Genomic DNA, 23,337 nt, shown 5'->3' with positions numbered 1-23,337 from the left:
CCAGGTCCTTGGCAACAGTCTGCAGTGTACAATTTTAAAATGCACTGTCTATGTGTAAAACACCTTCCACCAACTCATCCTCTCTCTAGTATATAAGCAGCATGTGAAGGGAATCAAACATGTTTACAAAATGAACATAAATTATTTCATAGGGAGAGGAATGGATCTGCTCTTCAATAACCGGAAGATAAACTCTCTGTCTCTGTTTTTCTTTGGGAGAGGGGAGCGAAAGATGTGGTTGGTTCACTAGCCACTTCTGTTAAATGGATGGTGGAGGACCATTTTCACATTGGGGTTGGACTCTCTCAAGTTTCACACTGGAATTGGTCAGTTGACATTGCTCCCAGATTGACTGTGGTTTGGTTCAATATTAGTTTCGGAAATACCCACACAAATGGTTCAACAATTTGAAGACAGCTCATCAGCAGTGTACTGTATTGTCTTACAAGTAAGATAGAGAGAAGGAAATAGAAGAAAATGGCACCATAAAGAGAATTCAGTTTATGAAAGCTTAATATATTTTGAGTCCAACAACTTTTCCCCATGAGCACCTGAAATTGTTTTTTCAAGGGAACTGCTTGAGGTAATCAGGCACTTTTGAAATACGTTCCCCTTCTCTATTGTTTCTTGCCAGGTTATTTAAAACCTCCCACCTCTAGATTTTGCAGTTCCATGAAAACAGAAGCTTTATTGAGCTCCTGGTATGCCATTAAACATAGCTGGTGGGCTGTTTGACTTGTGGAGTCACAAGTTATGTGGTGTAATTTCTATCAATCCCAAATCATCAGGTACTGCCAACTACCGTTTTAAGACAGTGTGGTGTTTAGTGGGTTTTCTTAATCCTCAGTTTTCACAATGACTGGTTTCTGTGACTGTAACCTGCTATATTGAAAAGATGGCAACCTTATACCAACACTTTTGATTATTTGATTTATGCCACAAAGGAAAAGTGTCAACAAAGAAGCTTGCATCTGCCTTAGTCCTCCCCACCCCTTTTCCCTACCATGCTGCATGTCATGCAAACCAATATTCATGGTAAAGTTGTCTGCTCACTAACCACAAGCTGAAGCCAGTGTGGGACTACTTCATCACAAGTCCCCATTCAGATGGCATGCTAAGCCAGACATTGGCTTGGCTTAGCACAGTGCAGCAGTACATTCAGACATACATACATAATTTTATTTGCAGGTAACCTTTCCAGAGTTCAAACCATGCTCAAGCCAGCTTACAATGTGAAAAATACATAACTGCAACATAACAAAAGTAGTCATAAACAATAAATAAAACATAAAATATCTAAAATAAAGATACAAAAAGACTACCAGCAGCAGCAACAACAACAACAAAACAGTCCCAACACCACCCGAGCTCAAGCAGTAAAAAGTACAGGGAGGGAAGGTGGTTTTGTGCTCCTCTTTAGGACCATCCTTGCTCACATGGATGGCTTAGCATGTTGTAGAAACCAAGTCAGTTATCTGGCATTGCTAATAATAATTCTTGGAGTCTATATGTTTACGCAGTTTCAATAAGCCCAAGTTTGGCTTAGCATGTGTGTGAATCAGCTTAATGTGTGGTTTACTTTTAGCACAACATTTTCACTTAGAAAGCTGTTTGCATATCCCTAATTGCACTGGCAGTCATTTTTTTTTTTTAGTGCATGCCTTTGATCAAATTTAAACACCTATAATTATGCAGCATTCTTCAAACCAATGTTCTACTCTTTGGTTGAAATGTTGAAGTTTTTTATTCTTTTGAATTACTTACAAAATTATAGAACATGTCAAGAAAGGAAACCCTATCATGCTTGCAAAACATAATTTACTAATTTAATATTAGGGTCAACCTAGTCAAATCATTTGTGATAAAAAAACAAACCAAGTGAGGTATATATGAAAATTATTCCAATTTGATATAAAATATGGAATTGTATTGAGGATGAATGTGTATTCTACAGAAGTACAACTGTTCAAGAAGCTTATCTGAGACCTTTAATGAACCTTGAAACTAATTTCTATGAAGTCTCATAGCCCACCAATACCTTACTCATGCACTTTCCTCTTCAGTTAAAAACAGACATGAATGATTTTATTGGCATCTGTCTGTTTTGAGAGACAATAGACTGTGCCTCCAGGGATGAAGTCAAACCACTGGAGAATCACATCACCTGCTGTGGCTGCAGAGGCGAGTAACTCATAACTGCTGCCTTCCACATTGTTTTTGTTGCATTAGCATCAAGCAGCGAAGTGACCTCTCCAGGATACGTGCCTGGGCAGTGTGCATGGAAGTTCTGGGTTGCCCAGACTGCAGAACCCTCCAATCTTTTGACCTCATTGTTGTGGTCTAAAGGAAATACATTTGGCTGTAGCTTGACTACAGGCATCGCCAGAAGGAGGCATACAAGATGCCATCCAACAGTCTTAGGGACTCCAGGAATGGGTGTCTTTGTCCAGGAGTCCAAGCGGGGACCGATGGGCCACAGGTTCCTTCCCAGTGGTGGCCCTGCTGCGGTCATATCACCAGTCAGGATCAACCCCCACCCTACTTATCCACCAGAAGTTGGGCTGTTTGATTCTAGATACATACCCAATGAGTTGGCCCAAACCTACCTAAATCTGTAGTAAATAAAAGTTATTTATGGTTGGCCCCTCACTGGGCCATGGACACAATGTGCCTGGATATGCAATGAAATATAAATGAGGAAACGTTTTTTATAGTTGCATTTATCAGAAAAGAAAGAGATGTTCGCCAATGGATTTCCTATTGTATTGACCCAAACTTTTAGTGCCACTCAAATTTTTTAGGTCTGACCACTGAATAAGTATTCCTTTTGAGCTTAACATTGCCTTTCTGGATGTAAATAGAGCAATTTGGATGAAATAAATAAGAGATGTGCTAGCTATCTTATATAGTTACTGAGTATCTCTAGTCCATGCCATCTGTGTTTAGCTAGATCTCTTCCTGCACAAATGTTTAATGTGCAGTATATTTTGAATATTTTGTAAGTAAAATTATCATTGCACGCAATAAGAACAAACTGAATACATTTTTATTGTTTGTGGAATCAATATTTCTAGAATCGGTATTGTAAATTGCACACTTGCTGAATTAAGTATAGGAACCAAAGTAATTGACTTTTGACTGTGATCTGGAGATTGGTTTGCATAGCCACAAATTCTGCTCCCACCTAATAGTGCCATCAGTGATGATAGTACAGACCACCTACTGGAACTCAAAAGCTGCATTTGAAACCAGCCTTTCCAAGCCATTTGGGTCGTCATGAATATATCCCTAGTGCCGAAATATATTGAATATAAATGAATATATCCCTAGTCACTATTTCGCAGCATTCTTTTGTATGCTTGAATAATGCCTTGAGGGATAATCTTCACACATAAGCTTCTTTCTGCAAGAGTTAGATTTGAATACTTGTCAACACCTTTGAACAGTTCCATACTGCTCTTCAAAACCAGAAGTGAGCATATTCTAGTGAAAACAAACAATAATAATTTAGATGACAATAACTGTAACATATTCACATCCCGCCTTCAAATGCAATTTCCTATTTCTAAATGTATTTTCCATAGAACATTGTATTCACTGTAATGCTATTTTTATTCACAGAGAATGCACCTCAAGTAGCAATTATTGCACCAGGTACCAGTAACCATAGAAACAGTTCAACAGGCCCAACACCTGACTGCTCTCCTCCATCACCAGATACTGCACTGAAAAATATAGTGAAAGTTATACGACCTCAGGTGGGTGGTCGGAAATAAAAATGTTCTTTGATTTTGTTAAAGATTTCAACGTTTTATCTTACATTACTGTAATAATCTGCAGTGATATGAACTATTTAAAAATGTTGAAATGAAATCCCTCCACTGATAATGCTAAAATATCTTTATAAGCTTGATTTTAATTAGACCTGACCAGAAAGAGCATACCCAGATTTCTATTTGTGTTCTTTTTCAGCTATTATGCTTGATTTATGACATTTTATTGAAATCTTGTATTGCATTGTTACACTAGTGTACTACACCTTCTCTTCCTTCTCAACACCTGCTTTTTCCTCTAGGCTAGTTTTCTTCCTTTTGGACTTCACTGACCTCAGCCACATATGCCTTCACTGATGTTCATTCTGATTCAGTGTGGCAGCCCATGCAATTTTTTGTTGAAGAGGTCACAATGATGCATGAATGAGAATATTGGGAATGCCAGTCACAGCCAAACAGATTAAACAGCAGTGGGGGCACTGAGGGTAAAGAAGAAAAAGAAAAATGATGTTAAGATGAATGAGCAGCTAGCAAAACAAAAAGACACCAAATAGTATTGAAATGTCCAAGTTTTGGTGAGGTGCCTTTTCTTGTGTGTAATTAGTTCAGCTCATTTAAACTTGCCAATTTTGATGTAAATGTAAAATTGGAGACTATGTGGTAGAAACATAATTTTGATTGACTGTTATTGCTTGCAAACTCTCAGTTTCTATTTACCTCTTTAAAAAAATTTAATGTGCTTCATGAAATTTATTTTATTTCATCTAAAAGACTTTCCAAGCGTCAGAGCTGTTTTTACTTCATGCTGTCCACACATACCTCTTTTCAACTCTATAACTCCTTTTGTCTAGCACAGGGTTCTTCATTTCCTCTTTCTCCAGACACCGCTGTATTAGCCATTTATCACTTTCTGTCAAAGCTATTTTTTGTTTGATGGCTTGCACACAAGAAAGCAGAGAGAAATTGGAATTATTGTTAGAACAAGCTGTTATGTGATAGTTAATTGGAAACAGCCTTTAAATGCTATTTTCATCATGAAATTGTCAACAGATGGACTCAGAACATTGAATAGCTGTGCTCTTGGATTAGTTCATTACTAATTCAATGTCGGGACTTAATTAAAGTCAGTGACTCGGTTCCCACTGAATTCAGTAGCATTGCATTCTTTGAGTGCAGAACACTCTATTCAGTATTTTTGAATGAGTGAGTGAGTGAATGAATGAATGAAGTGGAGGCCATGCTTATCAACTTTGTAGATCAGGTTGGATTTAGAGTGGTAAAACATTTCATGCCTTTCATAGCTTCCATACTGTTGATGTATTGAATTAAGTACCTTGGAGACTGTATCCTCCATAGGTATCCTCCCATATTCTCACACTATCAGGAGTGCATTCCTCCATGTCCCATACACAAAGGGAAAGTAATGGTATCCAGGAGCCTGACTTCTCCATGGTGGCATCCACTCTGTGGAATGCTCTGCTGGTAACATCCCTCTTGCATCCTCTTTACAGCTGTCATTCTGACATCTGGAATATTTTGACACTGGTTAGTGTCCTGGGAGTTGGTTGCTGCTGCTTGGGTTTTCAGCAGTTGTTAATGCAGTTGTGTGTGATGTTGACTGTGATGGTGTCATATATTAATTTTATTATGATTTTAGAAGTACAGTTAAAATTATGGCTCTATATACATTTTAAATGCAGCACCTGCATTTTAAATAAACATACATTTTGTTGGTACTATTCGTATTCAAAATGGCTTAGATGCTGATATTCTGGAGCATGAAAGAGCGTTGCAAAAAGGGATGAAATAATAGCCTTGTGCCAGAAACGGGAAGATTTGTTGCTAGACAGTGGCACTGCTAGAAAGAGCTAGAAATGATTGAGGATTTTAAAAACTGAAACTTGTTGTGAGTCTCCTGTTTGAGTGCTGTGAATGAGTCTGGGGAATGAGTCTGAGTCTTACTTATGGGTACCAATTGGCATATGGGTAGTCATTGTGGGAAGAGCTTCCTGAATCAGATGGGCCTTTGATCTGATCCCGTAGGGCTCTTATGTTCTTATTTTCTTTCAAGGTGTGGACATAAATGTATTTAACTGACCATCTCAGTGGTACAGAAGAGAATATAACACAACAATGAACCCTCTGATTAAAAATAGGGGGCCTTTTTTTGTCTGTCCCTGCTATCTCCCTTCATTACTATCATGCCTATAGTGTACATTCAGGCAAAAGTAGAACCCTTTTTATATATTCTGTAATTGCCATCCACACACTTTTTGCTCAGTAATAAAAAGCAACCCATGATCTGCAAGCCTTAGGCAAAAGGTCTGGAGAGGTACTCTAAAGCACAGACCATATCAGGAAAGGCCAACTGATGTGAACCTAAGGCACTTCAAACCAAACTAACCCATTTTGGATTTTGAATGCGTCAAAAGCTTTGGATCAAATTACAGTGGATTCAAGACAAAGTTTAATTTTGGTCTGAAGCATATTATCGAGATTGTATCACAGAATATACTCACAATGTTTATTTTAATTCTGTTCTATGCCTCATCTGTCTAGATATTAATTTAATTTTCCCATTGAATCAACATTGAAATGCTGTCTCTCCAAACCCTCTTTGAAACCTACTGAAATGTCAATATTTTATTGGCATATAAGGTTTTCTATTGACCATACAATATGTTACCTCATACTGATATGTTTTTTGGTACTGTATTATAGCAGCTGGGGTGGAGCGGCAGTAGATGATTGCTGTCACATGCACAATGGTACCCACAGCATTGTGTGGAGTGAACCATAGAAATAAACACAGGATATTTGTATTGGGTTGAAATAGGTCAGAATTTATTATTGATTACAGATGTAAGTAGGTTTTGGCTAAGGCAATCTACCCACTTGCTGGTTGCGAAATGAGATGGGGTCAATCCGGAGCTGGGTAGTTGCCTCTGACATGCACCAGGTGCTACAATCCTGCTTGGGCCGCCATTGAGAGAGGTGTCATGGCCTATGGCCCGCCCATGTGGATTCATGGACAGAGACACTACTCCTTGAGCCCTTTAATCAGCTAAGGATCCATCCCAATGCCTTATTCACCAAAGTTGTGACTGTTGCTATGAGGTAGGCAAAAACTTGCAGACCAGCCAATTCGTCTGCAGGGGGAGGAATCCCCCCTGTCCCCAAATAGTGATCAAATAGCCATAGCAAGGTCTTCACGCTGGCCCACCTACTCAACTTTCGGCAGGCCACTTACAGCCTGTGGGCAGGTGGTGAATCCCATGATGATCTCCCAAGAGGGTAAACTACACAATATCACCCTCTTAAGTGCAGCGGGCACGGATTGGGTTCAGCCCCTTCCCCTGCAATCTGACTTTCCTGATCAATCAGGCCTACCCTGTTGGGCTGGCACAGCTGGCAGGAGAGGCGCCAGGTGTCTCCCCCCACAATGGCCACATGGAAATAAGATGACCTCCTGGATCGGGCTCTGGCCCTGCCAAGCGACAAACGAGAATGCAATAATTGTAGGAATTATGTATGGAAGATCAATTTACAGGGGGGAAATGCAATAGAATTTTTGAGCATCTGTTTTAACAAACCATTTTTTAAAAAAGGTGATGAACCTTAGAGGCAGAAAATAAATTAAAATATTTACATTTCAATTCAATTTTTTTCCAGCCGAAGCAACGTACATCAATAGTATCAGCTTTTGAATTTCACCGATTAAATCACAGCCATGATTATTTTGAAATCAACTCTTCCCTTGGATATGCAAGCTTTACTTCCAGTCCTCCAATCAGTCCAGCTAATTATTCCATTGGATCCATTGAAGGGAGCATTGAAGATAATGACATTCCAGGTAAAATAAAAATAAGTTGCATATTATCTATACATTTTGATGTTGCAATAAACAACTGGCATCACATCCTAGACCACCTCTGCTCCCTCAGGGGGACATGGCTGCTTTCTCGCTGGCTTTTTTTCTGAATTCCATAATACTTTTTATTCATTTACACTCCATTCCCTTCAGTTTTTCTAAAAGATTGTTTGAAGAATACCCTAAAGTGAAATACAGTCATGGGGCGCTTGCATTTGGGCTTACTTACACCCATGCTTAAATGTGTGGTAGAAGCTAAGGTGTGGGATTAATATTTATCTTTTGCTCAGAGCAAACCTGGTATTTTTATCATGTCAGGTCACATCCTTGCTCTGAATAAATTGTATGATGTTTATATTTATTCAGTATTGCACACTCTGTAAAGTGTTTCTTCAACTCATGAATCAAACCACTTTAGAATTGGCTACCCAGGAAATCTAGCTTAATGAAATGAATAGAAGAGTTTTCCGTGCTTCGAAACAGAGTGCTCTGATAGCTGTTCTTGCCCTCGAAAGAAATAATAAAAAATATGAAGAAAAAAGTAGAAGGTGAGAAATTCATCATGCTACAAAAACGAGTCTGTGACAAACAGTGTAATACATATTGGCCCATCTAATCCAAACAACATTTTCAATTGCTTATATAGTTTGCAAAAAAAGTCATATATTGCTAAATACCAATTTATCATATGCTTATGATAATGCAGCATTGCTTGTTGTGTTCTGTGGCAAGTAGGAAAGTAGGAAATCAGTGCTTGAACTCATACTCTACTTGTATAAGTCTCAGGTTCAGTATTTGCAATCTCCAGTTAAAGGATTGCTGGTATCAGAGCTGGTACAATGTATTTATTTCTTAAATTTACATGCTGCCTGTACAGCATAGTTCTCTTAATGGACAAACCCACTGAAAGTACAATAATAAATAAAATGTTAGCAAAAACAATGCTAACACCATTATACATCACATAAACCCATTATAGATGGGCCCCAAATCCTGAGGAGCTGCTGCCCGTCACAGCTGAAAGTCTTGTACACGGTGACTCAGTAAAAAAACAGTTTCATTTATTTTTAAACAAGATAATTTACTTTGCTACTTTTGCATACATAATATTGCATAGCTACTACTCTAGATTTCTTCTTCCAGTTGCCTCGCATGACAGCTAACTGAATGCATTTATTTTAACTTTAGGTCACCTTCATTATAAATTGCTTTATTTCCTGTCCACAGCTGCTAATTCTTCTATTTATACTTGTTCTTGTTGCTCATACTAACATCAGAGTTGTATCTACAGAATGTTTGCAGTCATAATAGTTCCTTAAGATTTGAAGAAATTGAATCATAAGCCATTTAATTTCTACAGAGAAACCAAGAGATTTGGCTAGAAATAATCTTTCAAATAATAGCCATAATAATCTCTAGCAAAACTTAGCATGTTAGTCAGCTGGTTGTTGTTTATTATTTTTTCTAATATTGAACTTGGAAGGTTCCCATTCTATCAGTCTGGATGTGAGATGTGGCCAGCCAAAAATAAGATGGTAGTTGCTGAATTCTCAAGAGACTTCCTAGGTGTGCAGATGTATATTTGTTCATAAATGTAAACAAATCCAGAAAATACTTACTGATGGCCAGTACAGGGGCCTACAAAATGCTGCAGGGAGTTGCGCTATGGAAAGTTGAGGTATTGAGAGGGGGGAAGAAAATGGAGGAGTCAGAGGAAGAAACTGGCTGGCTTGAACCTCGAACTACCTTTAGTATCCTGGAAGTGGTGATGAGAATCAGGCAATTGTGCATCGTGAAATTAAAAACCTCTTTCATGCTAAAGAGAAGGATCCACAGGGAAGCAAGATTGTACTTACTTTAGATCTGAAGTGATCAGCTGCACAGGGCTTTGGAATTAGGTCGAGTCACATGAAAAGGACTGCAGGTTGCCCCCCTCTGCTACAGAGGCAAAGGCAGATCTAGAAGAACACAACTGGTTTGGTTGCACTAAGTGCAGAGCTTCTAGGGTACCGCAGCAGGTGCCGCAACAGTGACATCTCACAGAAGGCAAGAGGCTGGGGGGCTGCACCAGCTTTTGGTGTCACGTGGGATGCCACTGATATTTGAGACACCAAGGTTCACCTTTGACAGAGGGAAGTCTCATAAGAGAATTGCCCAAAAACCATTTGCGGCCCACCCAGTCTGGGATCATTCTTTCCTCCCCAGGCCATTCTATGCCCCATCAGTTACTATAAACTGATGATTTTGAGAGTGAAAACAAAAAACAAAATTTCACAGTAGAAGTTTTTTAACCATTAACAAAACATAATTCCCAATTGCTCACTGTAATTACAATGCACATACTATTAAAGCCAGTGGCATAATTCCAATTAATTTTAATGGATGTGGATTGTCCCATCAGAATTAGTGACCAAGATATTTCTTCTTCTTCTTTCTAATGGATTTTTTTAATAAATAAAAAACCTTACTGTTGGTTGAAATATCTATGCAATTTACATTCAGTTTATGCTTTTTATTCTGCCTGTTTCATCTTTGGATCAGATAGATTTTCTTTTCATTTTTTCCTCCCAACAGATTGTTTATAACTTTGAAAATGCTTGCTGGTTATCAGATATATTTATATGACATATGGGCAGTAATTGGAGCTGAAGAAACTGGTTAAAAACCCGCTGCAGAGCCTGTAAAAATGAGAATTCTAACTATTGACCTCTTAAACAAACTGCTTCACACTGTAGACTATAAAGTGCACTTCATTTTATCATGTAGGTACAATCTCATATATCTACTCAGAAGCAAGTCCTATTGAGTTCAGTTGGACATTCTCCCAGATAAGGATTGCAGCCTTTGTTTATTCAGCTTTTGAAGAAGCAAAAGCATGCTTGTTTAATTTTCCAGTCTACATTCCCAAATTCTGGTTTTCTAGACTGGATTTCTGGTACTACTTAAAAATAGAATCTTACTGCCTTAGCTCAAGCTGGCACAAGACATTGTGGTGCCTGGGACTGTCCTAGCAGCATCTCTCCCACCATTCCTACAGTCTTCTCCTTCTCCCGCCCTCCTGACCCCACACTCCACTCTCCGCCGCCACCATATCTGCCTCACAGTCCTCTCCTCAGCCAGTCAGCTGTGGGTGCTCCCAGCTTTGCTCTGAGGAAAGGGTCCCTACTCAGAGTGAGGCATTGTGGATAAGGTCACCCAGAGAGCAACCAAACCAGCACTTTGTGGCTGTTTGAAGTACAGGTTAAAAATTTGGCGTTCAATTTTATTTAAACTTTAGGAATTTTTAAACTGTGTTTTTAACCAGTATTTTAAAGTGTCACATATTAGTGGTGGTACAGATGCTTTCTGGGCAACCTTGCCCACAGTGCCTCTCTCTCAGTGTGAGCAGGGAGGTGGGCAGGTAGAAAGGAAGGCCAGAAGCAGCAGGTGGGCAAGAGGGAAGGAGTGGTGGCAGGCAGCACTGTTGGCTGGTCAGCTTGTGGGGCAGGTGTTAGGCAACCTTGTGGGGCATGAATGGTGATAATTCACCGCCTGAGGCGAGTGCCTCTTTTCACCTCATGGAAGGCTGGGACTGTGCCCAGCCATTGTATTATGCTTTTGTGTGCTCATTGGCCTTGGTGGTTCTCAAATAATTTACTCATCTTTTGAGTCATTTATTGAAATTGTTGACAGGAGAGAAGATATTTCTTATACAATTTGGGGGAAGGGGGGGAAAGCCACTGGCTTATCATATCTGCTTAAAGAAACAAACTCAGAATACTAAACATTTGCCTAAATAAAAAGATAATCCCTTACTTGCAAATGATAATGAGGCTTGGGCTTTGCAAGAATCCTGGCAGGAGAAAAAAAAATTAAAGCTACGGGGCATAACCTGCTAGTGCCTCAATGTTCCTTTTGCTGTTTACATCTGACACACATTAAGAGGCTGTTCTTGGCAGGCTACTTCCAGCCATAGGGAAAGTGACAATATGAATATATGAGAAATGGAACATCATGTTTTTAAAGAACGCTGAAATAGTCTGAGCCTAATTTGAAGCCTTTTCTTTCAGCAGTTTGTGTGACAACAAGTCTTTGCATTCAGCTCTGCTTTGTGATTTTTACCTATTCTCTAATTGGACTGTTTTGTAGCTTAAAAGACAATCTAGGGCATGGGTTGTTCAAACCAGATCTCCCAGGTTATAGCCAAACATGCTATATTTGTCAGCAGCACCCAGGAAGAAAGTATACTCAGATCTTCCTCCAAGTTAATAGCTCTTGGACTGATGTCAAGCAAGCATTCACTCCCTCTACTAATTTTTATGTCCGACAGAAATCTTACCTGTAGCCAAAGTGTTATATGTTTTCAGATATAGGCACTTAAAATGCTCTGTCTAAACTCTACACGTTTCTATATGGCAATTCTCTATCTCCAAACTACTAGCTAAATTTTGTATGGAACTATAAGCCTTCAAATCTCATCCTGTGCTCTCATTGACGTATAAACAGAACATAAAGCATTTGTTTCAACAAGCTGAAATAGGGAAAGCTGTTTGCTTTTTTTTTTTAAGTAACTGAAAATTGGAACAGAAATTTTTCCATGCTTTCAGTTTTGTTAGGAAATAATTTCATGGTAAAAAAATTGGAATACATGTTTAAAATTTTTACTTTTTTGTAATTATTTTTTATCCTTTTTGGACATTTACACAATTTTCTGTATTTCTTTTCCCACTGCCATAATCAGAGTTATGTAAGGTATACTTTTCTTTTCCCATTTGTTCAGTGTAGCTTACAATGACCACTCCCCACATCAGATGGTGTGGTCGTGCGCAGCTTCTCCCACCCTGCCTTCCCTCAGTTACCGTATTTTTCGCTCTATAAGACACACCAGACCACAAGACGCACCTAGTTTTTGGAGGAGAAAAACAAGGAAAAAACTATTCTGAATCTCAGAAGCCAGAACAGCAAGCGGGATCGCTGCGCAGTGAAAGCAGCAATCCCTCTTGCTGCTCTGGCTTCTGGGATAGCTGCGCAGCCTGCATTCGCTTCATAAGACGCACACACATTTCCCCTTACTTTTTAGGAGGGGAAAAGTGAGTCTTATAGAGCAAAAAATACGGTAAGTCTTCTTTTGCAGGTTAATCTCTTCTCCACAGGTACGCGGGCGCTGCTACGTCATGGTCGCTGTTGAAGGGCCGGAAAGGAATTTTCCTGCATTGGCAGGTTTTGCCTTTCCCGTAGCAAAACGTCACAACTTTGGCAGTTTCAGGCCTTGGGCAGAATCCTTTAGTCTATCTTCCTAAAGGGTGTGTGTGACGCCCATGTCCCCCTAGCGGCGGTGATCCCAGGGTTCCCCTTTAAAGGGGTCTTGAGGGGAGGCATTGGCCATATGCTGAGAGGTTGTCATTGCTCTCCCCTCCAGTGGTGACAAAACGGGGGGGGGGGCTCTCTGCTTGAAGATATGTTCTCCAGAGACAGCCCAATCCCCACACATTCTGGATAACCCTGATGTCTCCCAGATCCCTGGCTGGGGACTGGGAAGGATAAATGCCCAATGCCTGAGCCAAGGTCTCCCTACATCTGAAACTTAATGAAGTTGTGACCAATTTTGATCCTATAGCACGTTGTCTTGAGTCATTATTCCACTCGGGATGGAGGGGAGGCAGGCAAAGAAAACTCTTCCTCCTAATACGGCTGGACTATTTCCTCTTCACCATCTATCACTTGCCCTTTGAGAAGGATTCCAGGTTAGAGAAGGAGGGAGACAAATAAGGCACTGCTCTTTTTTGAGCTTTTGTTTTATTTCAAGTATATAACTTGTAATGTATCACTTGCATTATACTTAATAATGTGGGGACACTTTGTAGGTTTCAGCTGAAAACCAGCATACAGAGCCACTTACTTAAATAACAATTAAACAACCCAGTCCAATCCTAATCAGCTGCCTTCACCTACCAATAAAATCAGGGCTGGTAGGAAACATACAGTCAGTTAAAACAAAACCCTGTAACCTGGGGAAGGTTCCAAGACTTAATAACATGAGCTAAGTATGGAGTGGGTAGTTACTATTAGTACACCTTGTCCTTCAGAAATCCAAGTAGATAGCAGAGGACGAAGAGGGAGGGTGACCTTCTCATACGGTCTCTTTGAATAGTCATTCCCAGAGGAAATAAAGCTGAGATCCCTCTTCTTCTTGGGTAGAATTAACTAAATGATCAAATTGCACATCATCTTATAATAAAAGTGGTTACTTGAAAGGCAGGAGGAAATTTGATAGGAAATCTGATTATCTTGTGGTGAAGCATTTTGCACTATCATTATAGGAAATGCATTGTATGTGCTATCAAGGGGGAAACAGTACTAGGCTTTCTCAGCTATCATGGAGGTTCTTTTCCCATAGCTGAACAAAGGGAATAATTTTCTATATTTCTTTTAGGTATTAGTCTTCAGCAGCTGCGCGTGTTTGCACATGCACAGTGCCTTGATGAGCAAGGGATTTAAAATGAGTCCCTGGTCCTCCGAAATGGAATATTTTGACAAATATTTTAGGGGTGCAGCTTGGGTTCTCAGTGGGGTGTTCAGTCCATTTCTACCTCATAAATACTCCTGTTAGATGAGTGCCTGTGCAGTTGCTGTTTGTCAAAACAAAGGCAAGCAAAAAAGGATGTGAGATGAACTGCAGCTGATGCAAAATGTAGTGGCCAAAATCACCCAACTATTAGGAGCCATCCTGGTGCCATCCCTGGGTGCGGGGGCTGACAGGCCTGTCTTGCAAGGTCTGTGTGTCAGCGTGGTCAGGATATTTACAACCGGTAAGATAAGACCCAGATCCGCCATCCCGTCTCCACTCGGAACGGACAAGGCCATCCATTAAGCTCATGGACTGATAAAGGAGAAGGCTTTGTTTATGCAGCTGGGTTAGTGTTATACAGCTCTAGCTAATGGATTTTAGCTAATGGATCCTCAAAGAAAGAATTTGGGAGGTTTGGGGCCTAGTTGGGGTGACTACACAGTCAGGTTTGGGTAACCTGTCCCTTCAAAATGAACAGAAATCTCCCTTTAACTCAAAACTGTGTTTTCTCCCTGAAGAGAAGCTGCCGCTACACTGACTGCTTGCTCATGAGTAGCCCAACCATACATACATAATTTTATTTGTATGCCGCCTTTCCACAGTCCAAACCATGGTCAAGGCAACTTACAACATGAAAGAATATAACTACAGCATAACAAAAGTAGTCATAACCAATAAATAAAACATTAGAAAACACACAACCAAACTGAACAATTTCCGCATAAGTCACAAAAAATCTAAAATAAAAATACAAAAACCCCAGCAACCCCTCCCAAACAATACCCCAGCCCAAGAATAATCAGCCAGAATGAGTTGTAGGCAGAGCATATTTAATAAGAGAATGCAAGTTTCCATCCTGCTGACAGTTTATAAACCCAGAAGAAAGAGGCAGGAATACAGAGAACTTTGAGAACATTGAAGGTGGACTTTAGAGTAAGAGGTTGAGATTGATAGGTGGCGTTACCTACCTCTCCCTGCAACCCCATGAGCAGAACTTCTCTGTTCTGACAGAAAGACAGAGAAGGGAGTGAGTACAATCTGCTCTTGAAGAAAGCAGTTGCTTAAGCAGTGAAGAGCCTGGGGCTGCGGCACCCACGTTTTCCAGCAAGAGGTATACTATTAATCACCTTATTCTCCAACTGTCTTTAAGTGACGCTGTCTTAAAGAGCTGCACGCAAACAAAGATCTCTTTTGCGTCCCATTCCATTGTGTACAAGTAGGGACAGCAGTTTTTAAAAAACCCAAAAGAGGAGACAATCAGGAGTATGCAGCTGCAGCTTCTCTAGCAGCAGTGATAAATGCTGTTTTTCTTTCCCTTGAGGAACAGAAGGCCTTTTCAAGTTTCCATGAAGGAGAAAATCAGCCTACGCAGCTGAAGTCTCTTTGGCAGCAATAGTAGGTGCCAGGCAAAATCATTCTCTTTCCCCAGGCCTTTGGCTAATAAAAAAACTATGGCCTTTTATTCTTGAGGGGGGGGGTTAATATTTTTGTTTGCTACTATGTATTTTGTGTTTTTATATTGTAAACTGCCCTGCGATCCTTGAATGAAGGCTGGTTGAAAAATTTAATAAATAAATTAAATAAAAATAAAATAAATAGGTGCTGCATTTTCCTTTAGATATTCTTAACATGCACAACGGGGGGAGAGGAGATAAAAATTATGTATCAGATTAATATATGTATATCTACAGGAAGGTCTACTGGCACTTTAAACAAGTTAACTAACCTCTAGCAGACTGCAATGGTGGCTGCTGGCCAGGGAAGAAATGCTATTGTTCTCTGAATGCTATTATTGCAACGCGTGTTCTCCTTCAGGGAGAGCACGTGTTGCGGTGGGGTCTACTGAGCCACCCCTTTGTTGCTGGGTAAGTTCTCCAAGATGGCCAGGGGGCATTGATTGGATTGCCGAGTTGCTGGGGCAAAAGTTATGTTGCAATTTTGGTGGGAGGGGTAAAAGGTTTAAATACTCTGCACACAGCCTTGTACTTTCTCTTTTGCTGCGTGCAACGGATCACCCGCCCACCCGCCCTAGAATAAGGGGTTTGTTGCGTTGACCTTGCTATGCCTGTCATGGGGTCGTCTGCCTTTGAGCAGGGGCCTGGTAGGAATTTTTCCACCTGGCAAATTGGCTGGCTGGGTGGTTTTTGCCTACTGCGTAGCAAATCGTCACAACTTTTAAGGTTGTGGTTAGGCATTGGTTATAAATCTGGTGGAGGAGGGGTTAGGATAGGCTGGGCCTACCCCTCCATGGAGGGGTTCAGGATAGGCTGGGCCTGCCCCTCCATGGTTGCTGCGGAAAGGGAATTCCGTTAAAGGAATCCTGGGGCTTGCCATCTTTTCGTCCAATCCCTGGAATGGGACTAGGGCCGGCAAGCCTTCAGGGAGCAGGCGGGTGAGAGTTGAGGGTCTGTGTCTCAGCTCCAATTCTTCCCCGACTTGCTTTCCCCCGCACTGTCTTTCGGTGGTGCCCGGAAGTCAGTTCTGTCCCCAGGCGGGGGGACAGATAGTCTTAACCAATGCCTAAACAACCACTCACAGTTTGTATTTTAATAAAGTTGTGGCCAAAATCATTCCAAAAATCTTAAACAAAAATTACGTGTCCGTTGTGAGTTATTTTGGGGGGTGGATTGGGGACCTCAACACGCAACACTACAGGTAGGAGCCAGTAAGTTAAAAAAAAGAGATACTTACTACCTGTATTTGGGGAGTTAGGGAATCAACTTTAATTTTCTTAGAAACTATTCCAGATTTGTTTTTTAAAAATACATCATGAATATGATTACACCCAAAAGTATCACCCATTATTTTCCTTGGCATATAGGATTTTTCTAATCCAGTGAGATAGAGGGAGAGAAAAATATTGAAACGTTTTTTAAAAAAGATTTTCCCTATAATTATTTGGTGAGATACTGCTCTGTACAGCTTCTTTTTACAGTACTAAAACAACCAGACCTGAATTATATGTATGTGATGTGCATGCTTTTGACAATGGAATTTAGCCCATGGGTGTTTTTCAGAGCTAATCATCATTCTTGCTATTGTAATGAAATGAATAGGCTTTTTGAAATTTCTTGGTGGTGCAGAATCAGAATTGGAAGGGTTTTGCAGGTTATCTAATCCAACTACTTCCCCGAAGGAGAATGTGTGGCTTGTATCTAAAGCAGCTGTGACACTTTTTTGTGGCCCCCCCTTTTTTAATACTGTCTTTGTCAGATTCATCAGTTACCAGCTTGCTCCAATAATTTTTTTCTGTTCATTTTGAAAATTTAAAAAGTTTAAAACAGAACACTCCTATATATATTTCAGTCTCTCCTCATGGCTAACTTGACCCTGTTCCTTCAGCTAGCTAGCTAGCTATTTATTTATTTAAATACATACATCGTTTGATTGTAGTAAACCTCAAAGCAGTTTACAAAAGATAAAACAGTAAAATGAAGAAAAATTTACAACCTCACTTTAAAACATACAAAAGTTGAAATACTAAAACAAATTAAAATTACCTCAGCTTCTGGATAGCATCTGGGTAGGCTCGTCTAAACACGAATGTTTTTAGCAGATGCTAAAAAGAGTACCGGGAAGGTGCCTGCTTACTTTCAATAGGCAAGGAGTTCCAAAGTGCAGGTGCTGTTACACTATAAACGACTGAGTTCTTAGAAATGCAGAACAGGCATTATGTGGCACCTGAAGTATTGCCAATTCCACCAATCAAAGCAGTCAAGTGGGCGCATGTGGGGTAAAGCAATCTCGTAGGTAAACTGGTCCCAGGTTATTAAGGGCTTTATACGCTAATAGTAACACCTTGAACCTGGCCCTTGTGTGAAACACTCAACGTAAAGAAAAGTTCTAGGTATCTCTCAGGCTTATATGCTGCATATGGAAGATTAGTTGGTCTAAATCATGGATAGGGGAACTTAGACCTTCAGATGTTATTGAACTTCAACTCTCATCACCTTTCAGCATTGAACATGCTGGCTAGGACTGTTGGGAGTTGGACTACGACAACAACTGGAGGGCCACATGTTCGCCATCTGTATTCTAAATAAAAATATATTACCTCACTTTTCATTTGTAATGGGATTGTCCAGAGTAACACACTGTGAATTTATTCCTGCGTACTTTGCTTTGGCATAAACAGTGTGCACCAAACATCTGTTTCAGGTTTTCTTTGTAACTAGGGAGAATGGCAAAAGCAGTTTCCTTTCAGGAAAGGTAATTACAAGAGCTGTGTTTGGGAGCTACAACCTTGAATAAACAAAACCTGTTTAATTTAGTCCCAGATGTAGTTCAAGGCAAGTATGGCTCTGCAAACAGAACCATAATTAGATAAGCATGCTGGGACTACACATTTGTGAAAGGGGGAAATGTGTTGGAAAACCTTTGCTATCCTTATCATATACATAGAGTCAAGGAAAATGGTTCTTAAAGGCTTTCCAAGAGGATGGACTCTTAAGTGCAATACCATGCTCATGCTCTTTGGAGTAAGTCCCACAACAAAAGTAGGTCTTGCTTTTAATTAACATGTATAAGTTTTCATTTTAAGGATTTTAAATTGGCTCTCAGAACGTTATAGTACTCTTGAAAATTCTACAGCATCTGTATAATAGAAATGTGTTCGTTTTTCAAAAAGCATGTCTGCCCTACATCTGCAAGACTTGAGGCAGATTCAAACAGAGCTTCATAGAAATAACGATAAAGCCAAATTTAATACAATAATAAACCAACACAACAGAATCACCAGCATTAGCAACTCAAGGCCATAATGTCCATTCAGTAGCCATCTAGGCTTTTTTGAAGAGATAGGTTTCGTATCCTCTCTCAAAAGCTGCAAAAAACAGAACAGCTTTATACTACAGTTGTGAGGGGTGGAGGAGGCGAGAACAGTAATTCTACTACCTCAGACCAATGGTGAGTGGCAGAAATAGCACCTAAATTGTTGGGAAACCTCCTTGAGAGAGCTTAGCAAGTGAGGTCAGTATGCAGTGATTATGGATGTTTTGGTCCAGCAACATTTGGAGGGCCAAATATTTCTCACCCTTGATTTATGCACTGTGTGCACACAGACCACAGGTCACCTGTGGAATGTAAAAAGTGGTTGGGTTCATGCAGATAGTGATAAATAATCTAGTTCAGCATTTGATCTGTACTGAGAATAGGTAGAGTATCTTTGTGTTATTTATAAGTTGTTCACTAGCAACAAAAGACTTACAAGTACATGGTTGGGGAAAGACATGGTTGTATCTTGTTGGTTTTATTCTACTAATGGACGTCTCATTGATCTAGCAGGCATCTGTCAGCAGAATGGAGACAGACATAATCTTATCTTCTCCCTTCCACACACCTCAAAATCTGCTCCTGAGCATTGAGGGACCCTTCAGAACAGTGTGGACCATTAGCACGGGGGGGGGGGCTTTGGGGAATGAGGAATTTCCAAAAATGGTCTCTGCCTTAATTCTGCTGATGGAAGCCTCCATTGGATCAAAGAGCTTTATGCCAGCAGAGTAACTCAACTGGATACTACAACCCAAAGCATTTGATGCACCAGGAGCAGTATACGGTCTTCAAGCAAAGTTACCGGTAATAGTTCAAATAACCTAGCTGACTTCTATTAATGTTTGCATAGCCATGAAAAATACATTTCCATCTCAAAAGCTAAGCTTTGAAAATTAAAGCCAAATGCATAAATACACTGGTGGTGTTCTGTTCTTAAAAAGTGTTTGTGGTGTGCTTTATCTGAAAGTACAGAATAACAACTTCACATTTGGGAGGGAAATAATGGCTGACTCATTGCTTGCCTCCTAGGACAAAAGAAAAACCAGTCTATGGCAATTTTCAGTTTTTCTCTTTTGTTAGGCCATCTTTTCAAGCAGTAACAGAAGTGTCAGAAAAACAGATAGAAACTTCTAAGCCCCTCTCATGCACACTTTAAAAATATGCTTATAATGGTGTGATTATAGTTTGTCTATGCCATGTTAGCCAAAGAGATGCTAAGAAAAAGTTTGGTAGTGAAATGCTTTAACCCAGCTTATTCAGTTACTGGAGCACTTAACACAATTGAGTAATTGGTTTGGCCCCCGAAGAAAGGATTTTACCCAATATGCATTGGGCTTCTGATAAACTCTGTCAGTCTGTTTAATGATCCAGTCCACAAAACACACAGTAAAACTTGCACATTTTAGGACTTTTTAGCTGTTTTTGTCTACTACCTTAGAATGATCTCTCTCTCAGATTTGCTATTAAGCCTTTAATGCTGATGTCTGTTTCTAGAGAGAGTTGAATTGCGATGACAGACAAAAATATTTTTGAATATGTCCTATAAGCATCTTGCTGTTTAAATTAAAAGTGTGCATGAAGGGCAGTGGCTATGATTAATTTGCTTATTATATTACCCATTGTTTCTTGGTAGCAGTGATGCTTTGTATGCAAATAGCTTAGGTTCTAGATAGATGTGGCATATTAACTTCTTCCTGAAATAAAAGAAGGTGAGTGGTATTGGTGTTATTCTTTGATGAAAATGGGAAAGAGAATAAAGAGGGAAGGGACTTTAAGTCATGTTTGTTTATTAAAGGGCTAGAATACACACCAATAAAATGAAATATATTGATATCAAACAGACATGCATACATAATCTTCATATACTGTCTATTGGCCCAGAAAGGTTGTCTTCTATACGGTCTGTGAAGATAGCTCTTTTTCACGCAGATGTGAACATTGCATATTTTTTATCTGTAGAAGTGCACTAAAACAGATATGTATTGTTTTTACTATGGAAGTTGCAAATGGTATACATAAATTTTAAATATTCCTAATTATAGCCCTGTTGATTTTGATTGTGTGGTGTCATGGCTAGAGTACTGGACTAGGACTGGAGAGTTCTGGGATCAAATTCCATTAGGTCCTGAAATGCACTTGGTGGCCTAGAGCCAGTGTGACTGTCAGATTAACCTACCTCACATGGTTGTTGTAAGCATAAAATGGGAGGGAAACCATGCACATTGCCTTGAGCTCCTTGGTGGATAGGTGACATATAAATGTAGTAAGTAAATAAATACATAAATATTCATTATTCAGGAATTGTTTTAGATAGAAAATGCAGCATAGCAAAGCAGTTACTCTGTTCTGATGCAGAGTTGTTTGAGAAAATAAAAACAGAACCTGCAAATGCCGATTAATCAACAGTTGTCACTTTGGCTAATATAAGGACAGAATACTGAACTAGATGGGCCTTTGGTGTGAACCAGTAGGGCTCTTCATTTTTGTAAGTAAAACAAATTCATTTATTCCAATAACTGCTTTCCAATATGTTTACTTTTGGTTTCCACTGTCTTATGTTGTTCCTGCATTGCGGGGGTTGGACTTGACCTTGGCTTACCTTCCAACTACAGTGGTACCTCGAGTTAAGTACTTAATTCATTCCGGAGGTCTGTTCTTAACCTGAAACTGTTCTTAACCACCTGAAGCACCACTTTAGCTAATGGGGCCTCCTGCTGCCGCCGCCCTGTCGGACCACGATTACTGTTCTTATCCTGAAGCAAAGTTTTTAACCTGAAGCACTATTTCTGGGTTAGTGGAGTCTGTAACCTGAAGCGTATGTAACCTGAGGTACCACTGTATACAATTCTATGATTCCCTTGGCACTCAAATTTATTAATTTATATGACTCCCCTAGGCTAAGTCTGAAAGGCCGAAGCAGGCAATGTGGTCCAAGACAGGCCAATGGGCAGGCAGGCAAAGGGGTCTAGAGGCAGTTAATGTTGTTCAGGACAGAAATGGTGTGAAATGAGTTGCCGGAAACAAGCGAAGGACACTTCTTATATAAGGCCAGCAGATTCCCAGGTTGCCTGATAACTTTGGCTTACCAGTCTCTCTTCTGCCCATGGTAACAACATAGAGCAGCAATGATCAGGCCAGTAATTCCCTCTACATACAAACTATCACAGTGCTACATAAAGCAAGCTGCCTGGACTCTGCTTATGTGGTTTGTGCCATGCATAGGCAGAGCAATTCTGTGCAGTTGCCTGTCTTCCTGGGATGCAAATTATCTCCCTGGTATATACATTCCAAAAGCTAGCATAGTTGCTTTATTATATTGCTTAAATTAATAAACTAATTTCATTTGGGAAAATAATTTACCTGAGAATTTGGATTCCCACGCTTTGAATATGAGCTTCAGGATCTAACTGTGGCCATTTTCAATATAATAGTATATTTTTAGAATCGTTCTGAGTGCTGATTAAAACTAAATTGATCCATTATTTCTCCCCAACAATTTAATGTAATCTAAAGATTAACACCAGCTAATATTTCTTCTATTTAGTACAAGTGACGTAGACTATACCTCATGTGAGATGAATGAGCAGTTCTACTGACTTCTTTGGTAAATGAAACTACCCACAAACTGGACCCTTTTAAATCTGAATGACTTTCCATTCAAGAAGATTACCTTTTTGAGTTTTTTATTCTCAGTTTCATAACAGTGGTACTGGGTTGCCTAAGCAACCAGAAAAAACACCAAGATACTGGGTGTCTGATGGCTTATATATTCCTAAGTATACTTAAAGCATTCTGTAGTGACTCCAGGCATAGTACCGTGCAAATCCCTAACTGTGATAAAAAAGAAAGGGAAAAAAAATTTGCTGATAGATTTTGCCAAGAGAAAGAATGTATTGGTATTGTGCCTTAATTATGATGATGACTTTGCAGGATGCACAAGTGAAAGAGAATATTCGAATTTATCCTGGAGATGACACAACTTGATTTAAGCTGGCATGTATTAAACCTGAATTGGGCACATAAACATTTTTACAATATGATAATAATTTGTCTTTCATGTTTTTATCCCTGAAACAACAATACTGTCTAATGCTAGTGTTCAAAAATGTCTAGAAATGCAAATCTTACACTTTATCCTTTCCAGCAGGAAAAATGATTGCCAATTTCCAAGTCTTCTGCTTCTTGCTATCCATAGCCAGTTAACAACTGAAACAGTGAGTGAGTAGTGAAGTGATTTGCTGAAGGTCAAACTGCAGATCAGAATTTCCAGTTCATGATACTAATTTGTCTATCAGGACAACTATCCTTTTAAAGTTATATATATAGCTGATAAGCCTGAGGAAGAAAAGGACATTTTATGCATGTGTAGTTTATAT

General features: G+C 39.7%; 1 protein-coding gene across 6 annotated transcripts in view; it reads left to right on the top strand.

Moving 5' to 3' along the window:
• Nucleotides 1-23,337, top strand: part of ANKS1B (ankyrin repeat and sterile alpha motif domain containing 1B) — a 343,850-nt gene that overhangs the window by 108,768 nt on the left and 211,745 nt on the right. For all 6 annotated transcript variants that reach the window (XM_081927920.1, XM_081927926.1, XM_081927925.1 and 3 more), the window contains 2 exons: nucleotides 3,622-3,758; nucleotides 7,446-7,626. In XM_081927920.1, the coding sequence (XP_081784046.1) occupies nucleotides 3,622-3,758; nucleotides 7,446-7,626 (318 nt within the window). The remainder of the gene's footprint in view (nucleotides 1-3,621; nucleotides 3,759-7,445; nucleotides 7,627-23,337) is intronic.

The sequence above is a fragment of the Podarcis melisellensis genome, assembly GCF_964234715.1.
Source record: "Podarcis melisellensis genome assembly, chromosome: 10".
Classification (NCBI taxonomy): Eukaryota; Metazoa; Chordata; class Lepidosauria; order Squamata; family Lacertidae; genus Podarcis; species Podarcis melisellensis.
Note: the sequence above shows the minus strand (reverse complement) of the source record. Positions and strands in the feature narration are given on the sequence as shown.